The 17531-nt window shown below is 34.0% G+C and overlaps 1 protein-coding gene across 1 annotated transcript in view; it reads left to right on the top strand.

The window, feature by feature from the left end:
- Nucleotides 1-17531, top strand: part of LOC149797331 (uncharacterized) — a 160033-nt gene that overhangs the window by 95603 nt on the left and 46899 nt on the right. The window contains exon 3 of the mRNA XM_089962055.1: nucleotides 15465-15836. Within this exon, the coding sequence (XP_089818181.1) occupies nucleotides 15465-15836 (372 nt within the window). The remainder of the gene's footprint in view (nucleotides 1-15464; nucleotides 15837-17531) is intronic.

Genomic DNA, 17531 nt, shown 5'->3' with positions numbered 1-17531 from the left:
GTATTGTTGTTGTTTGCAGTGGTTGATTTGGGTTGGAATTTATTCAGATAATTTAATCACTGGAAATACATAGTGTTCATTAAAATAACATTCTTGGAAATGGAGACATGGATTTATAGTAAAATTTCAAATAAGGGTGTATTCTTAGATCGTATGATTGTGATTCTACAATAGATTTTATACATTTTGCTACTGCATGGGCCACCACAAGCACTTCAACACTTGAAGTGTTGGATTTAATTTGGATGTCCACTAAAGTTTATTCAGGACTTTAATGATCAGAACTTGGTGGTTGTCAATTTTGGATTATTTGTAATTTAATTCGCAATACCATACGTTATTGTTTTACATTATTCTCCTTTAGTATTCTAGAGAAAATAAATTATTTGTTGAATTTTGCAAATAAATCAGTCTGCTTCCAACTCTTTTTTTGGCTTATTTAAAATAACTTTGATGTTATAAAATATAATCATCAATTAATTAATTATTAAGCCATATTTGCATAATTCTAATCGTTCAGCAGAGGTCTCTATAAGTACAACTCATTTTAAATAATATTTTATTGGTGGATATAAAGACCATATTAAGACTACAGTAAACACAGTTCATGTGCATTCCAAATTATTTAAAACTAATTTATACATTGGAGATTCATAGCGATATTTTATTTTCCTAAGTTAATATCGGCTAAATTTCATTGGGTGGTGCTACAAAACTGCTATCGCAGCAAGAGGCGAAGCCACAATTTAAATTGTATTAGGTATCTGTTGTCTCAATAGATGAACTAAATCCGGTATTTACTTAGGAAAAACACATTTTTAGTATAAACCTATAATGCACCTCCATCCAATAGAGCATAAAACTTATTTTTTCTCTATAGCAATTCACCCCACACATTTTCTTAACTTATCCTATCTTTCAGCCGGATACAAAAGTTCGGTAAACTCGCGATGACCTAAAATGTTAAGAAACTTATATTGTTCGAAATTTTGTTAACTATTTTACTTCCTCTGCCTATTTTACTCCCTTGCTCGTAAAAGCAAGTCAGTGCGATCCATGTTTTATATTCTAATGTCTTTAGTTAAATTTTATGTTTGAAAATAAAATTTCATATGGTATGTATATGGTAGAATCATAAAATTAGATGTTTCAATTAGCCTGCATTTGTACTAAACTCTTACAACACGAACGGTCTCAATGGGCTATATTATATATGCTGTTGTTTAAAGTTTTGTCTTTAGCTCATACCTACTTAGGGTTTTATTACCCTATACACATACTGCCATACCAAGATTCTTGCAACTTAGTGAGGCTTTGCATCTTGTCAGAAAGGTAGGTCACTGTCACACATATTATTTTGGGTTTAATCGCTAACATTTTTCCTCTCAGACTCTTCAGACTAGATGATTGAATGCATCTATATTGGTACCATACCTTTACAAAGAAAGAGGGTCGGTCTGACCTACATTTCACATTTTACTGCTTAGCCTATGTTTGTACATTGATCTCATGGCGTTGAGTGCATCTTGATGAGTACTATACCGCCATCTTAACAGTAGGTCACCGTGATCAATAGTTCACCCCTTACTGACTTTTGTTTGATTTGAAGTTCCTAGCTATTCGTGCTTTAAGTGATTAAACTAGATAAGTGTATGTATTTTCTTATTACTACACGTATACCAAAATACAACATTGTGGTCTAAATTAAACACTTTTTCTATGCGACATATATTTCATACTTCCGTGTCATTATTTTACTTTTGTGCTAAACGTTCCATTATTAAGTGATGCTTATGTTTTCGAAATTGACAAATGGATGCATCAATGGTAGTGCTAAGCTCTTTCAAACGGTTAAAATGACCTACATTTTATGCTTTACTCTGTTGATCGAGTGAGAAGACGCACTGACGATGGTAGGGCTCAGAAAAAAAGTCCCAAGCACTGTCCCTGGGATGAATGAGTTTCAAGAGTTACACTTATCTGCCATCATTATTGTATTGTTACAAGTATATACCCTTAAAATAAGTAACAGGAAAAGTGAAAAGCAACAATATTTGTAACGTTAAACAAATAATTTATTTCCCTAATATACAAGATCAAAATAAAAACAAAGAACTTACGGCATTGCGAAAGAAATTCTTAAAGAATAATAGAATTACAGACACAAATCCTAGCACTATGGTTCTGAATAAACTGTACTGGAAATCCAAATATAGTCTAACGCTGAAGGTGTTGATGTTCCTGTGACGCCCTGTATCGTGTTGTACCAACAGTATTTTGTTAAAACACGATAATATAATTCCAGTCTTGAATTCACTATCAATCCCAGTGAATGTCCCTCTCCAATAATATTATTTTTAATGAGCACTTTGTATTTCCAGAGAAAATATTCGCTGAAATAAATAATGTGAAGAAATAATTGCAAGCCCGAATCAAATTCTGGTCACAATAATAACACAAAATTGATACTAGTAGATCTTAAATTAAATAATGTTTCCCGTGACAAAATTATATAGTCTTTCACCTGACCTCAGGGCACAATTTAGATTTAAAAGAAATATATTACCTAATGGAAAATAACGTTTCAGAAAGTATTAATGCTTGCAAAATAAAATGATTGTTATAATTAGAAAGTCTGTTACTAAAGATGTTTACAGACAACCTGGACTAAGATACTCCTGGTAAATTGTACGGGAATTCTAAAAACCTAGACCCCGATCCAAATATACATGTTTACTTGTATTAATCATGATCCTGATATTAAACGCATACATATAGATAACATTTTAGCTATGTATGAGTTGTTTTTAGAATTACAAAATCAATAGTTCAGGTCAAGTAGAGAATAAACTTGATTTTGGACTTGTCTCAGTCCAACACACAATATTAGATTAAAATATCATATAATGAAATAAAAAAAATAACAAAATAACGAACAATACAGATTAAATATACATAACAATATTGATCTGCATGTTTTCATTCTGCTGCTTTTGCTGCGTGCATTCAAGGTTTTGACCAGTGACATGTTGTCTCGTTAATGTCTGCTTTATAAACAGATCACAAAATCACGAAAATACATGTTTCTAATGTAAGTTGGCAACAGTTTTGATTGAAGAGTAATTGCATATTTAGAGCAACATATGCTGGCCTATTCCCTTTATCATAGCAATATGTCAATAAAAGTTCGGTCTTGAAACTACTGGTTACGTGGAGCAGCTTTAACATTACCTGACCAGATGAGAAATTATAAAATTTCTTGCATTCACTGTCCATTAACTTATCAGAGGTCTAACTCGTTAAGATGTTTGATGATTGGTTGAAAGGTAAACTTCATTCATCATTATAGCTAAACTACTGAAATGTGACAATGTACAATGTTCTGTGGAAATTTCCAACATAATATGTTCATACTATTGACCACTATTAGTATCAAGATTACCTATTGTTGAACAATGTTGAATTTGTTAAGGGCAGACAATGGGCTCAGATTTCATTCCAAGGTGCGAATCTACATATATTCGACCCACTGGCAGTTATCTAATAAATTTGTATTCGACCTAACCATTTTCTACCTTGTCAGGACAAGAGGATGAGTGGTTTTGTTGAGCTCTAATTGCGACTCCTTTTCATTTCACTCTGTCTTTAGTAGTCTTCTTTATCTTGATCCAGTTGTATCACACTCTCTCTCTGTATCCAGTACATCTCGGCCTTCCTTTTATCATTTTCCTTTGGTTTACATCTCAGTGATTGTCTCGTGACGTTGTTACTCTGTCTCCTTGCTGTGTGCCCTCTCCATTTCCATTTTGATTGCAAATGTGGACATCTTTTTCTAGAGTGTTTCGTCGCTTCCTGTCTCATGTGACCGAATGCAGAGTATTTTCATGAGGCGTCTGTTATTGAAACTTTGCAGCTCTTCTATTAAGCTATGTGTGTATCTCTACGTTTCGTAACCTTGCGGCAATAATGCCTTGATGGTAGAACGGAATATAGGTCTCGTAGATGTTAGTTTGATTTCTTTGGCTTTCCTAAGTGCATTTAACAGTATATAGGCGATCTAGCTTTCCCTATCCTGATTATGGTATCCTCTTTTGTTATACATATCATACTTCTCAAGTTAGAAAAGTTATACGCTTGTTCTGTTACCCCACATTTTCTCTTGCCTGACTGTCTTATTTGATCTGATCTTTATCTTCATAACAATGGACTGCTTGTTATTAATCAGCAAGAGTATTCCGTTTGATGTTGTTTACACGACGTCCATTAAATGCCATGTTTCCTACCATTAATGGTGGATTGATAATCCAATATATTGCCAATATAATTAGTAATGGTGACAATAAACATTGCTGTCTCATCCCGGTTGTAATGACAAACCTATCTGATAGTCCTTTAAAAAGTAATCGACCCATTGTTCTCTGGTATGTGTTTCGGTCGAACGCGATAACTTTCTCTGATACCCTATTATCCCATTGAAAGTCACGATCCAGGCTATCACCGACTTTCGTAAAGTTAATATAATTAGCATATTTAGAAGAATTCCACTCATTAAGATGGTTCTGTAATCATTCTAAGTATTCGTATCTGGTCTATACATGTTCTTTGTTGTAAATGGTGTCTAAACTTTTGGTTCATAACTAATCTTATTCATTCGAGTATTATTCTGTTGATTACTTTTGCTGGCGAGGAGAGAAGCATAACTGCCAAGTAGTTGTTACATACATGAAGTCTTTCCTTATGATTTTAACAATAAAGCCTTTGTTTTATTCCTTGGCATTTATTTTGCCTCCTAGATCATTCATGCTAGCTGGTACATCCTTTCTGTCGATGTGTTGATCGCCGTGTTTAGTGTTTCTGCAGGTATTAATCTAGAACTAGAGATGTACACTTGCTCAGCATTTTGATGGGTTTGTTGAGTTCTTCTCAAGTCGGTCTTTCGCATTAAAATCGTAGTACATCCTTAGCTGGTTGAGCTGATGTTTTATTGGGACCTACTAGTCGGTTAAGAAATTCCTGAAAATGCTCCTCCCATTTTCCCCCTTCCCTTTGTGTGTTATAATAAGTTTCCATGTTGTCATCGAATGGTCTGTCAACCTCTCTTTTCTCATCCTGCCATTTTCTTTGTTAACTAATTCAAGTGCTTTATAATCTCTTGCTCATCTGCTTCGTCCCCTGTGTTGCTAATTCTTCCATAAATTGCTGTTTATCTTTTATAATGCTGTCCTTTACATTACAGTGCGTTTTAATCTACGGTATTTGAGTTGTTGCCTTTTCTGAGCTTGTGCGGCTGTTATTCAGCACTTTCTTGTCGCAGCTCCTGTATTACATATGTTCTATTATAATGTTATATCAATGTTTGACTCATAACTTTTGATGCAGATTTACAAATTGCCAAAACCACCAAAGTCAAGCGTGTATATGTATGTTTATATGTGTATATGAAGCACATAAAGAGAGACTGATAATTGTATTTCCACCGTATATTAGGAAGAATACAATTAATATTAGAAATAATACAGGAAACTTAGGAAGTACAGTACTTAATGGAGAGATAGAACATACATTTACCAATGATCATACATAAATAATGCCTATTTGTGAACATTCACTATAAGAAATAATGAAACTAACTTTGCATATCTTAAGGTCATAGCTTAACATTTTGTCACCTATACATTATAACAGTGGGATAACCATTTAAGTGAAAACAACAGTTATGGCTAAGATGTAACTTTAGGGCTAAACAAATTATTCTTATTACATAATTCATTCTCAAAATGCAGTTATTGTCTCCTTCATATAAAAGTATTTAAATAGTTATCCGTTGGGATGATATAAATTGTACTAATGATGAACCACATGGAATATTTGATATTAATAAACTAATTTAAGATCCACTGACAATGGTTTAACTAGGAACAGGTTTATCATAAGCATCGATGCAATTAAATGTTGGTTGTATATTGTTCCACATGGAACCAAGAGGTAAAATATGTATGAGATGGAAATAATTTTTTATTGCTTAAATTAATTAACAAATCACGGTCATCATTCCTAACTGAGTATTCAACAAATCAATAATGGATAGTTAATCTAAGTGTACGTAAATGTTCACTGCAAATTTAGCAATAATACCACATAAAAATTGTTCACCTGCCTGTGTTAAGGAAAACTGCATATGTATAAAAAAATGATCAGCCACTGGGGTGCAGACTGTTTCACAGCGATTACATGCATATTGTTCCAGAGGTGACAAAAGGTTTGTCACATTATTGGCCACGAGCCGGCATGACTCAAGCGATGAAATCGAATAATATAAATATCGTCATAAAGTCAACATTTCAAAGCATTATCCTAAAAAATAGGACCTGCAATTAAAACATACATTTCCAATCAGACTTATTAACTGTAAATAGTTTACAGCAGACAGCAGCGACACCGGCTGAATTAGGTGAGCGAGAACAATGCCAATTACGATGTCAATTTCCATTTGGGACTTATTAACAATGACATCATGGCGCGTTCACCAAGTTTTACTCGCAATGGCAAAGTGCATCAAACAGTTTCGTGCTGTTTTATACGATATGAACTTGCAGCATGGTACCACTCACAAGCAAAACGAGCATCGTCAATCTGCATTCTTCCACAGGTCCTGACAATCAGTGGGTCGCATGCCTGGTGACACACCAATACAGTTTGTATTTTGATTTGCATGGACATGCAACTCCTGTCGAAGTGGTTAATCATTTATCAAGGGGCACTGGTGGACGTGGACGACAGGGTCGTCTGCCGTTGTTATTGTCGCCTATGCCAGTTCAAACACTGTTGGACGGTACCATATTCGATCATCTTGCAGCGCAAGCAACGCCCACCTACGCCACGAACACTTATTGATTTCATATTAAAGTATGTGTGAAATAATACACCCATGTCTATCAACGTTTGCGGTCGTTACTCTGCTTGATGACACGGTTCCGATGTGGATGTTAGCCGATTTACCAACAAAGCGGATTTCTCTAAGTTTACGAGCAAGGTTGTTGTTGGCGTTGATCCAGGTGAGCTTGTGGCGTTTGAAGATCAATCTGGCAATCGGAAAACGTCCAACGTGGACATTCAAGATATTATTGTCAAGGTGAAAGGCAACTCAGAGGTACATAATCTAACTGCACACACTGACAACGGGTGAGACTGAGACTGCGGCTGGTCAGTTGCTCATATCATATGTTGATACTGAAGCTGAAACAAAACAATACGTGAATGAACAAACTGAGAAAACAACGCGTGGATAAGCAAAGCACAGATGCGCCCACAACACCATGAATAGTAACTTCATGGAGCATCCTTACGGGAATATTAATAAGGAAAAGAGAAGAACAAACTAACGTGTGAACTTTAACAAAGTGTCGTGTTAATTGCTGCACGTGCATTTTACAGAACTAACAGTCACATATTAAAGGTGTGCGAGTCCGGATCATAGTTGTTTATCGTAACCAGAGCTAAAGGTACGTGAGGTCGAATGGGAATGTTGATAAATCATAAGCGGAATCTTGTTGCCGATTATGTAAGAAAGCTGACAGAGATATCAATTTGTTCATATCTGCATTATTAACATCGTTGATCGGCGGAGATGAAATTCAGTTTCAAGAAGTCAAAATTTATCCTGATGGGTTCTTAACCGTCTTTGGTGTTTAAGATTAAATTTATCTGTAAGTATAAGTAGTGGAATATGCACGCTGTGATGAAGCTGAGAGATGATGTTATCCCTCTCCACACAATTTTGTGGTTGGAAAAATAAATACCCAACTGTTGATATCCACCCTTTGCAGTATTAATAATCATGTTTCATAAAAGGCGCTTTGATTATAGTATTCACCCAGTTGAAGTATTCTTGGCAGTATTAATAATCATATTTTATGAAGGCGTTTTGAATATAGTATAATCTCAGCTGAAGTGGAAATATTCTAGCATGTGACAGTGAAGTGGGGCCTGGCATTCGTTCAGGCATACAGCTTGGTACGAGTTAAGTATTCTGCATGTATATTAATGCAAGTAGGTACTACACGCTTCCCCTCTGAGAGTTCACCATAGAGCAGCTGTCTGGAATCCATTACTCGAGCATAAGGACGATGTGTCCTGCCCGTCTAACTTGATATATGACTTCAGTCATTTTGGTACTTATCGTGAGGCCGTAGTTGTCGCATGCCTCAGCGAACCCGTCCATGCTGGTCCGTATCTTTACTTCTGAGCTAGCATTGATAGTGCAGTCTTGCTAAAGTCCATAATTAATGTTTTCGGAACTGCCTACAGTCGCCTGGGTATGGACCTTTCCGCCAGGCCGGTATCTGACACGGATGCCCTCATAACAGGTTAAGTTCGCGTCTGTTAGCGTGGCATTGGACGTGATGCTGACGAGCGTGGGCGCAAGAATGCAGTATTGTTTAACGCTATTTGTGACTGTGAAGGCATCTGTAGGTTCGCCGTCATCCGTTACGTGGGCCATCATGCCGTCTTTGAACTGGCGAACGATTGTGATGAACATATTCCGTGAGGCGTGTTTTTGCCATGATCGTCCAACGTCCATCCCTGCAGACTGTGTCCAATGCCTTGGTCAGGTAAAAGAAATCGTGAAGATGTTTTTATATTGCTCCTGGCATTTCTACTGGTGTTATTGTGCAGCGAATATCACGTCGACTGTCCCTCTGCCTGCACGGAGGAGGAGAGGACCCAGAGGACCTGGGACCGTAGACAGCTTACAAGGAGTCATAATAAGCGCATTGAGTCCTTTGTATCTACATAGGCCTAACACACGTATTTGTAACGACGAGACAGGTGTCCTGAACCTTGCAAAACTTCCCTGCATTGTCCTACGCATAGCAGCGATTGTTTGCCCTCTTGAAAGCTGATGAAAGGTTGTTCAGAAGGGCTCTGGATAGGCGGTGTTGTTCTGCGAGCAGTGTCTTTATCTTCTGATCATTCCAGTCAAACCAGTCCTTTTTCTTTCGAACCGTTTTTCGCATATTTTAGTCTACGGTGCAGTAGAAAGTGTCTCTAAGGGATCCACAGTAGCCTAGCCAGTCTGCAGGTCTTCCAGTGTGCTAACCAGAATCAATGAGACGCTTTCGGCGATTGAGTTAATTTTCAGCTTGAACACGTTGTATCTCTTTACAGCCTTTTTCCTTTGTGGATGTCTTTTGGGCTGGATGTGAAGTTGAACTTGGACACCATTAGAATATGCTCCATCCAACAATCAACACTCTTCTTTGATTTTTATAGAAACTACAATCGTGTTCTTCAATGCGGATAGTTTGAACTTCCATGGATAACTGTCTAAATGTTTGGAATGATTGACATAAATTCAACAATATATCTTAAAACTATTGTAAAACTATTGTAAAAAATTGTATTGTAGTATAACATTATTTACTATTTCAGATGTATAACTTGATTTAAAGTTCATCACAATTAATTCTTTAACAGTTCTTGAAGGGATCACAGTGAGTGGAGAATTAACTCCATGCAATTATTTTCTTTATATTTATCGAACGAGTTCGTTGAGAATGACATGTTAATACGTCTGATACTTAATAATAATAATAATAATAATAATAATAATAATAATAATAATAATAATAATAATAATAATGAGGACTTTGTATAGCGCCTAATCTTTAGAAGCTCTAAGCGCTTTACAACATTAGATAATACCTATAAGAGAAAAAACATATAATAATATTATTACAAAAACAAACACCATGAAATTAAAAAAAGATAAAAAAAAAAACATGCTGAGAATATTTCAGGTAGGAAACATTATTAGGTCTTTAAGTTTGTTCTTGCAGTCGAAATAAGTGAGTTTTGAGAGCCCTCTTGAATGTGATCACTGTGTCTTTGTGTCTAAGTTCAGTGGGCAACTCATTCCACGTTAATGACTGGTTCATCATCGGTGTGATAAATATTGTTCCATAAACAAACAAATAATAACCAATTTCTTTCCAATTTATGAAAAAAGACGGAAATACTAGAGTTCAGACCCTCGTATCACTACATTTGTAATATGTTCGAAAATTGCGTTGATATATAATAATAATAATAATAATAATAATAATAATAATAATAATAATAATAATAATAATAGAATTTGTCCGATGACTCTATTCTTTCGTTTAGATATCCCATAAGAAACGTTAGGAGGCGGCAAAAGTATTGTAGCTTCAAACATTGTTCTTCTTTGTTTTGTACCAGTAATGATTTCTTTTAACGCTATCTTTGACTGTGAAGGCATCTTTAGGTTCGCCGTCATCCATTACGTGGGCCATCATGCCGTCTTTGAACTGGCGAACGATTGTGATGAACATTTTTGTGCAATAAACTGTAGTCAGTTATGTTATTTCATTTGACCAAAATAATAGATCTGATCATTCGATATCGTGTTACTATCATAAACTTAAAGAATACATACCGTTTGGTTCCTTTTGTTTTCTATAGACAGGAGCCTTATGGAAGAACACTTACATTTAGTGGTAGAACTTCAAAAGTCGTTCATAAACGAGCAGTGCAGTGTAGTAAAACTTAACAATTTGGACATCTTTCGTGAATGCTGCCGCCTCCCCTTCAAATATAGAAGATTGGAGCCAGTATTTAAAACCTTGCTTACCTGCTTACCTTGAATTTGGTAGCTTAGTGCTAGAGCAATTAACGTACCACATCCATTAGAGAGACAAAAACAAGGAACTACTATAATGAATAAAAGGGTATTATATATGAATATTATAACGGTAGGACTGCAAATACATATATATGCAATCGTGTCCATAAAATTTCTTTCGTGATAATTTCATTTGTATAGATTGACGCCTAGTACACTCGGTTCTAAAGCATACATCTGTATGACCAGCCAGGGTTTATTATCTTTAATGAAATAGCTAGGTGAAAACTATTCTAGATGCGTTTTTATCACCAACATTTAAAAAATTAACTCTCTTTTCGGCACGCGAAAGTCCTTATTTCGAATTTTTCAGAGTATAGGTATTTCAAAGAAACAAACACTGTCACTAATTCACTAAAGGTCTTCCAATTCGTGTGTAGCCTATAATTATTGGCAAGATCAATACTAGATTCAATCAGATTTGTAGTAAATTTAACTGCTACGCGTCCATAAAATTTACCGGATAGAAACCATCGAAATGTTATGAAATAATCAACCATCGAAACTTTAAATGAGAGTCAACTTCAGTTACACAGGATCAATTGAAAATGTTTTACTCTAAAATAATGAAGTATCAAAAGAGACACTGTTTATAAATTGAAACAAAGTCAGAACAAGAGCACTCAAAAGTCTCAAACTGCAACAAAATCACTTTCCTAGAGAATCTAATACAAAACAAAAATTCATCTAAAACTAAACATACAAAGTAAATAGCCGTAAAAGCTAGCAGCGATATCAAAGCATTCATTGTTCACAACTTCTCCGTCCAAAAATGATTCGTTATGTTAGACACATGGAACGTAAATTTAATTATTGGGTTAATGTATTTAAACACTCTATGAAATAACAAAAGTCTTCCAATGAATGGCTTCAGATCATAACACATGTAATTTATAAACCTTATTAAATATATGGTTTTAAAAGGAATTTATTTAGAAGTTTCTAATTTCCATGAATAGTGAGGCATAAGAGAGCACCATGATACTACCTATTACTGTGCCCACCTTTTGAATATAGGTGGTATCACCAACCTGAAGAAAAAAAAAGTATTTTCAAATGCAAGTTTTATTCAATCACATACAATTTGTTTTATGTATCATTATAGTATATATATGCTTCGATGCCATCGTTGAGTGGCTTATTCGTGTAGGTGAAACCTGTTACAAGTCTATGCTCTTACAATAAGTAACGGAAAAGAGTGAAAGAAAGAAACTTTGTAACATTTAACAAATGTAATTTATTTCCCTAGAATACAAAGTGAAGATGAAACAATAAACTTATGGCATTGCGAATAAAATCCCAAAACTAAGGATTACAGACACAAATCCTAATAATTTAAAATCCTGAATAAAACTCAGTACAAGTTCCGAATAAATAAAAATCTGAAGGCGATGACGTGTCTATTATAGCTTATAGAATGTTAATCTGTCAACAGTCTTTCTTTTTCTTGAATCACAGTCATATAATTCCAGGTTTGAATTCAGTATAAATTCCAGTCTATATCTTTATCCAAGAATTGTATCAGTTGAATTAGAGCACTTTTCGATTTTCAGATAAAATAATCACTTGAATTCAATAATATGAAGAAAATAAAATTCAGCACAACCGGTCACAATATAATACGACATGAAAGTGGTAGATGTTAATGCGCGAATGATCAAATCCTCACAATCACAAGATTATATAGTTCTCTGCTTGACCCCAGGTCACAATTAGCATTTTATATATACAAAACAAACATTACCTAATGGAAAATAACCTTCTAGAATGATTCTGATGTTTAAAAAATAAAAACCATAACCTGGATTACATTCAGGAAATTCCTAAACTAAGACCCAGATAAACATATTTACGTCTTCTTTAATAATGATCCTGACATTAAGCACATACACATAGATAATAATTTAGCTACTTATTAGTTCTTTACACCAAATAAAATAAAAAGTAGAAACGAATTTGGAGAAGGTCAAGCCAGTATACAATTTTACATTACAATGGAATGTTATGAAATAATTTCTTTTAAAAAACTGACAAACAAATAATGAAATAAAAATACAGAACACGACATAAAGTGTAATTCTGAATGATTTTGCAGTTAATTTTAGTTTGGTAATGAAATCTGAAGTGTCTTTGAGATACGAAGGTACTGATTCTGCTAAGAGTTGCAAACTATGATCACTATAATTAGATCTATCATTAGTAAACGCTTTGCATGAAAAATAATTGGCCCGCATGGGTACTCCAAAGGTAGTGATCTATCAAGTGCTTTGTGTGTTATAGGTAGAATATAACACTGAGGTGTGTGTATTATAGTTGTGATGATGTCCAATTTATCATATATGGAGCTATTTTGCAAGCAAATTTCATTAGTACATTTACATATTATTTTTTCTTTAACTTCTTCAAAAGGATTATATGAAGATTTTGTATAAAATACTTTGTCGTTTAATTGTCGTTCTTCTGTTTTTTATTATTACTATAGTGTTAGACTTATCAGCTATTTTAATACTGATACTTTCATCCGATTAAATATATTCACTACCATCTCTTCTCTTCTTTTGTTTGGTTCTTTTCGTTTCTTCTCTTAATCCCACGTGCTCTTGTTTTGTATCCTAACGAACCGCCTGTTCATTTTACGGTTTTTGATGTCTGTATTAGATATTACAGGGTTGATCTCAATCAGAATTTTGCTGATTATTATGCAGCTCGTTTTGCTCCATTTATTTTAGGCCTACGACATAAATTGTTTTCTTTGTGCCTTTGGATGTTACGTTGTTTTGTTCATTATCCATGGTTTAGTTTTGTCTGTGAGAGTGGTCAGATTGTTTCGTCTTGATTCTGGAGAACTATGATCATGTTGATGGTTTTGGCTGTTGCTCATTCCGTGTGAGATTCTTGTCTCTCATATGTATATTGCTGACATTAATGAATTTAATATTCATTCCTCATTCCTTGGGTTGTTAAACAGCTCTGCTAGGTTTAGCCTTGGTAATTTTTGATGATGATGTTATTCCTTGTATTTAAAATATATCTTTTTCTCTTTGGAGATTTAGTAATTTTATATATATATATATATTGTTACGAATCTAGGTCGTAAATTATGTAGCAGACAGAAGTGAAACCAAGAAATTAAGTAATAAGCAAGTTATTTATTTCTCTACAATTCAAAAGACACTTACAGCATTGCGAACTAAATCCTAAATAATCATAAATATTTTATCACAGGTCTGAAGACATAGGCTATTTTAAATCAAGCCCAGCACTTTTTAATGTCCTCATATACCACAATGATGCAAATCCCCACGTCTTTGAACGAGTTGGCCATAATTCCAAACTATTATGTTAACTTATTGTTAATGGTCACCTTGCAACTTTATTGCATAATAAAAATAAATAGTTCGTGAATTGTGTACAAATCAACAAACTGGTTTTAAAATAGGTATGAATTATTTGTTTATATGGTACCTATTAATTCAAATTTTCACTTGGCCTAGCTAGGACACATATAAGTGGAAACTTCCAATCAAATGTAAATCAATCTGTTTCTAGAATATTCCAAACTGAAGAACCTGTGTCAACAAGTTATTCACAACTTACAATCATGGACAAACGTTAGTTATGCCAACAGGTTATTTAGATTTGGCAATTACCTAAAAGTTCTACATTCACGTATTAAAACGAAGCACACAGCAGTGATATATATATATATATATATATATATATATATATATATATATATATATATATATATATATATATATATATATATATATATATATATATATATATATATATATATATATATATATATATAGGTATGGATAGTTCGGGAGATTATTTGTGATGCAACTATGTGAAAACTGTCAGCCAAGGAAATTAAGGACTCTGATGGTTTGAAGTCTCGATCGAAAGAGCCAAGAACTATCTCAATGTTACAACGCGTTTAAAGAAGAATAACGATTATATTTGCTACTGACAACTTATTGCATCTAGTAGTAGGTAATGTACGTTTTGGACTTTTGTTATTATATACCACTGGAAGAAATGTAAGAAACACCATCGAGTTCTGGTTCTTGTGACGACATTGAACAAAGATAAACAGAATACATACTGGATATTTAGGAATTTGTTCTATATATTTTCAAATATTTTGGAATATTTCTGGTTCCAGTTTGATATATCTATGCATATTCCGTTCCATTATTCGGAATCGCTGCAATATGAATTGTAGCTTGCGTTGCTCAGTGTAGTGACCAGAGCCTGGGGACAATAGTTTTTCATGTATTTCGTTCCCATGTTAAAAATATCCCAAACTGCGCTCGTACACTACTATTACTCATTTACCAGTTCTGATGATGACACTTAAAATGAAGATTATCACAAATAAAAAGTGATGAAACGCAAGAGACTGAAATATTCGTAGATTGATTCTGAATAATGGGACAACTTTTAATTTTGTTTAAGCAAAATATGAAACTGCAATTATTCTAAGGAGTTTTGTTTATAATAATAATAATACCAATGCTACTACTACTACTACTACTATTAATAATAATAATAATAATAATAATAATAATAATAATAATAATAATAATAATAATATTTTGTATTTTAATTTGATGGCCACAATATCATATGATATGTCACTCATATATAAAAAATATTAGAGTGTGGGGCAAATCTCTCGGTTAGATGCAGTGAGGAAAAATCCGTTTGCTGCTCTTATTAGTGATCATTACTATATTTATTCTCATTATAGAAACTGGCATTATCGATATATGCGACAGTACGACAGCAATGGCAGTCTCTGAAGTGAATATTATGCTATTTAATAAAACAAGGCCGACAGCTCCGGTATCACGATGCACATGCCAAGTTGAATCAAAAGGGAATGTAAACTTCGAACTTGTCGATATTAGATTCTTTACATCAAACGAAGACATTGACGAATACAGTTGTACAAGCGGCAATTTAACCATCAATAACCGATCCATTTGGTGCGACCAGCAAAATAATAGTTTTATTTACTTGAGATCCAAATTCATCGGAGAAATTCAGCGAAACGTTAACGATATACAGCTCATATATACTGAAAATAACAAACCTGCAATGGTGTGGATTAATTTAAAAGGTAAAATTAAAGACTGACACTTCATGGCTTTGATAAACTCGTATACTATGTTTCTTTTTATATGACATTATTATGATTAAAAAATTTTTACAAGTGACGTAATTATGTCAGGCAAGGCAAACACATAATGCTCCATCCAAAATTATATTAAAAACACGATTTCATTATGACGTATTTCGGCTTTATTGAGCAGATTATTAGTGTTATCTTTTCTGAGGGGCGGAGAGTTTGGGATGGGTGATAAATATAAACAAAGATTTATGCCCTTATAAACTAAATTAAAGAGACATTTCGGTGTGTTCAATGTTTTGTCCTTCAAGGTTCGGAGGACACAGCAGCTGTATGGCTTATTTACTAAATTTAATTGAGATGATTACTTATGTAACATCTTTATGTATAATGTCTGAGACAATCACATAATAAGAACCATTGGCCTTCCTAAGTAAAACATGGGTACAAAATGTGTGGGGCATTCCATATGGCTAACTAATCATTCTGCTCGATGCATTAAACGTCTTTTGTCACCATAAATCTACTATCTCATGATATTATTTTAAATTACACATCACTATAGGTGTCAAGCGTTATACTGCATAATTACATATAGTCTATTTGCAAAAACGTGCATGGTGATACATTTCCGAATCTATCTGCCTTCATTGATGCGTTCCATATTTATGAAAAATACATTCAGTCTTGATCCGCGTTTCATATAAAATCACTTCGCAATACCACATATTCTCCCTGCATGTTTGCGGATGTGTCAATTTATTACTATCACAAACCTTTTAAATTGACTTATAATTTTGTATATGATCGAAAATGTATATATTTTGTTCCTTTGTACCGAATGACAAATAAATTGTGATCATGCGATTTTAACATTATTACTGACAACAAAAATGATCATTTTGCGTTTGGTACGGTCAATGTATATCATCTTTATTGTATGATTTAACCAATCTGAACCTTTAATGACAAAGGTGTTTTTGTAGTTCATAACTAATTAGAACTTAGTGGATATACTGCACAATCTACAAAAATTATAGCAGGTGGGCGTCTTTGGTGCCTTGATAATTATGTGTTTGGAACTATAAATATAAAGAAACTTCACAATTAAGACCGATGGTCTGATTGAGGAAAGTGGTCCTAATTTTGAGATGATCTTATTTTAGAGGAAAAGTTTGCTGTTTTATGTATTAAATGGAACTTACGAAATGGGGTAGATATTTTGTGAGTGATTCTTTTTTCAGAGCGGTTGCAGTGGGGATTTTTTATGTTGAACTGTTTAGACTCGGGGACTTGAAGGTTTGAAAACAAGATTCGATTTTCTTGGAGTGTATCATGTACACACACCGTGCTCAGAGGAATGGTTTTAATTTTCGTTTAGTCTACTATACGTCCTTTCTTAAATAAATATGTTTTATGTTGGCACAAATCTTGTGATGTCGACACTTAGACTGCAATAACATATGCTTTAGACTTTGCTGTGCAAATCCTAGAGTTTGTTTACATAGTGATTAATACACTTTGGGACAAAACAAACTACTACAACCACCTTAGCTCTCTTTCCGTTGGTTGTAAAGTACCACCACTAAAACCCAGGAGTCCGTTCTTTCATCTTGTGTACATTTGTGGCATACTAGTGTGCATGATTTCCATTGGAAGATTCACAAAATCATGCAAAGTTACTAT

This window comes from Sinohyriopsis cumingii, chromosome 6 (assembly GCF_028554795.1).
Source record: "Sinohyriopsis cumingii isolate HCF-2022 chromosome 6, ASM2855479v2, whole genome shotgun sequence".
NCBI lineage: Eukaryota > Metazoa > Mollusca > Bivalvia > Unionida > Unionidae > Sinohyriopsis > Sinohyriopsis cumingii.
The sequence above is the reverse complement of the archived record's forward strand: the minus strand, read 5'-3'. Positions and strand labels throughout refer to the sequence as shown.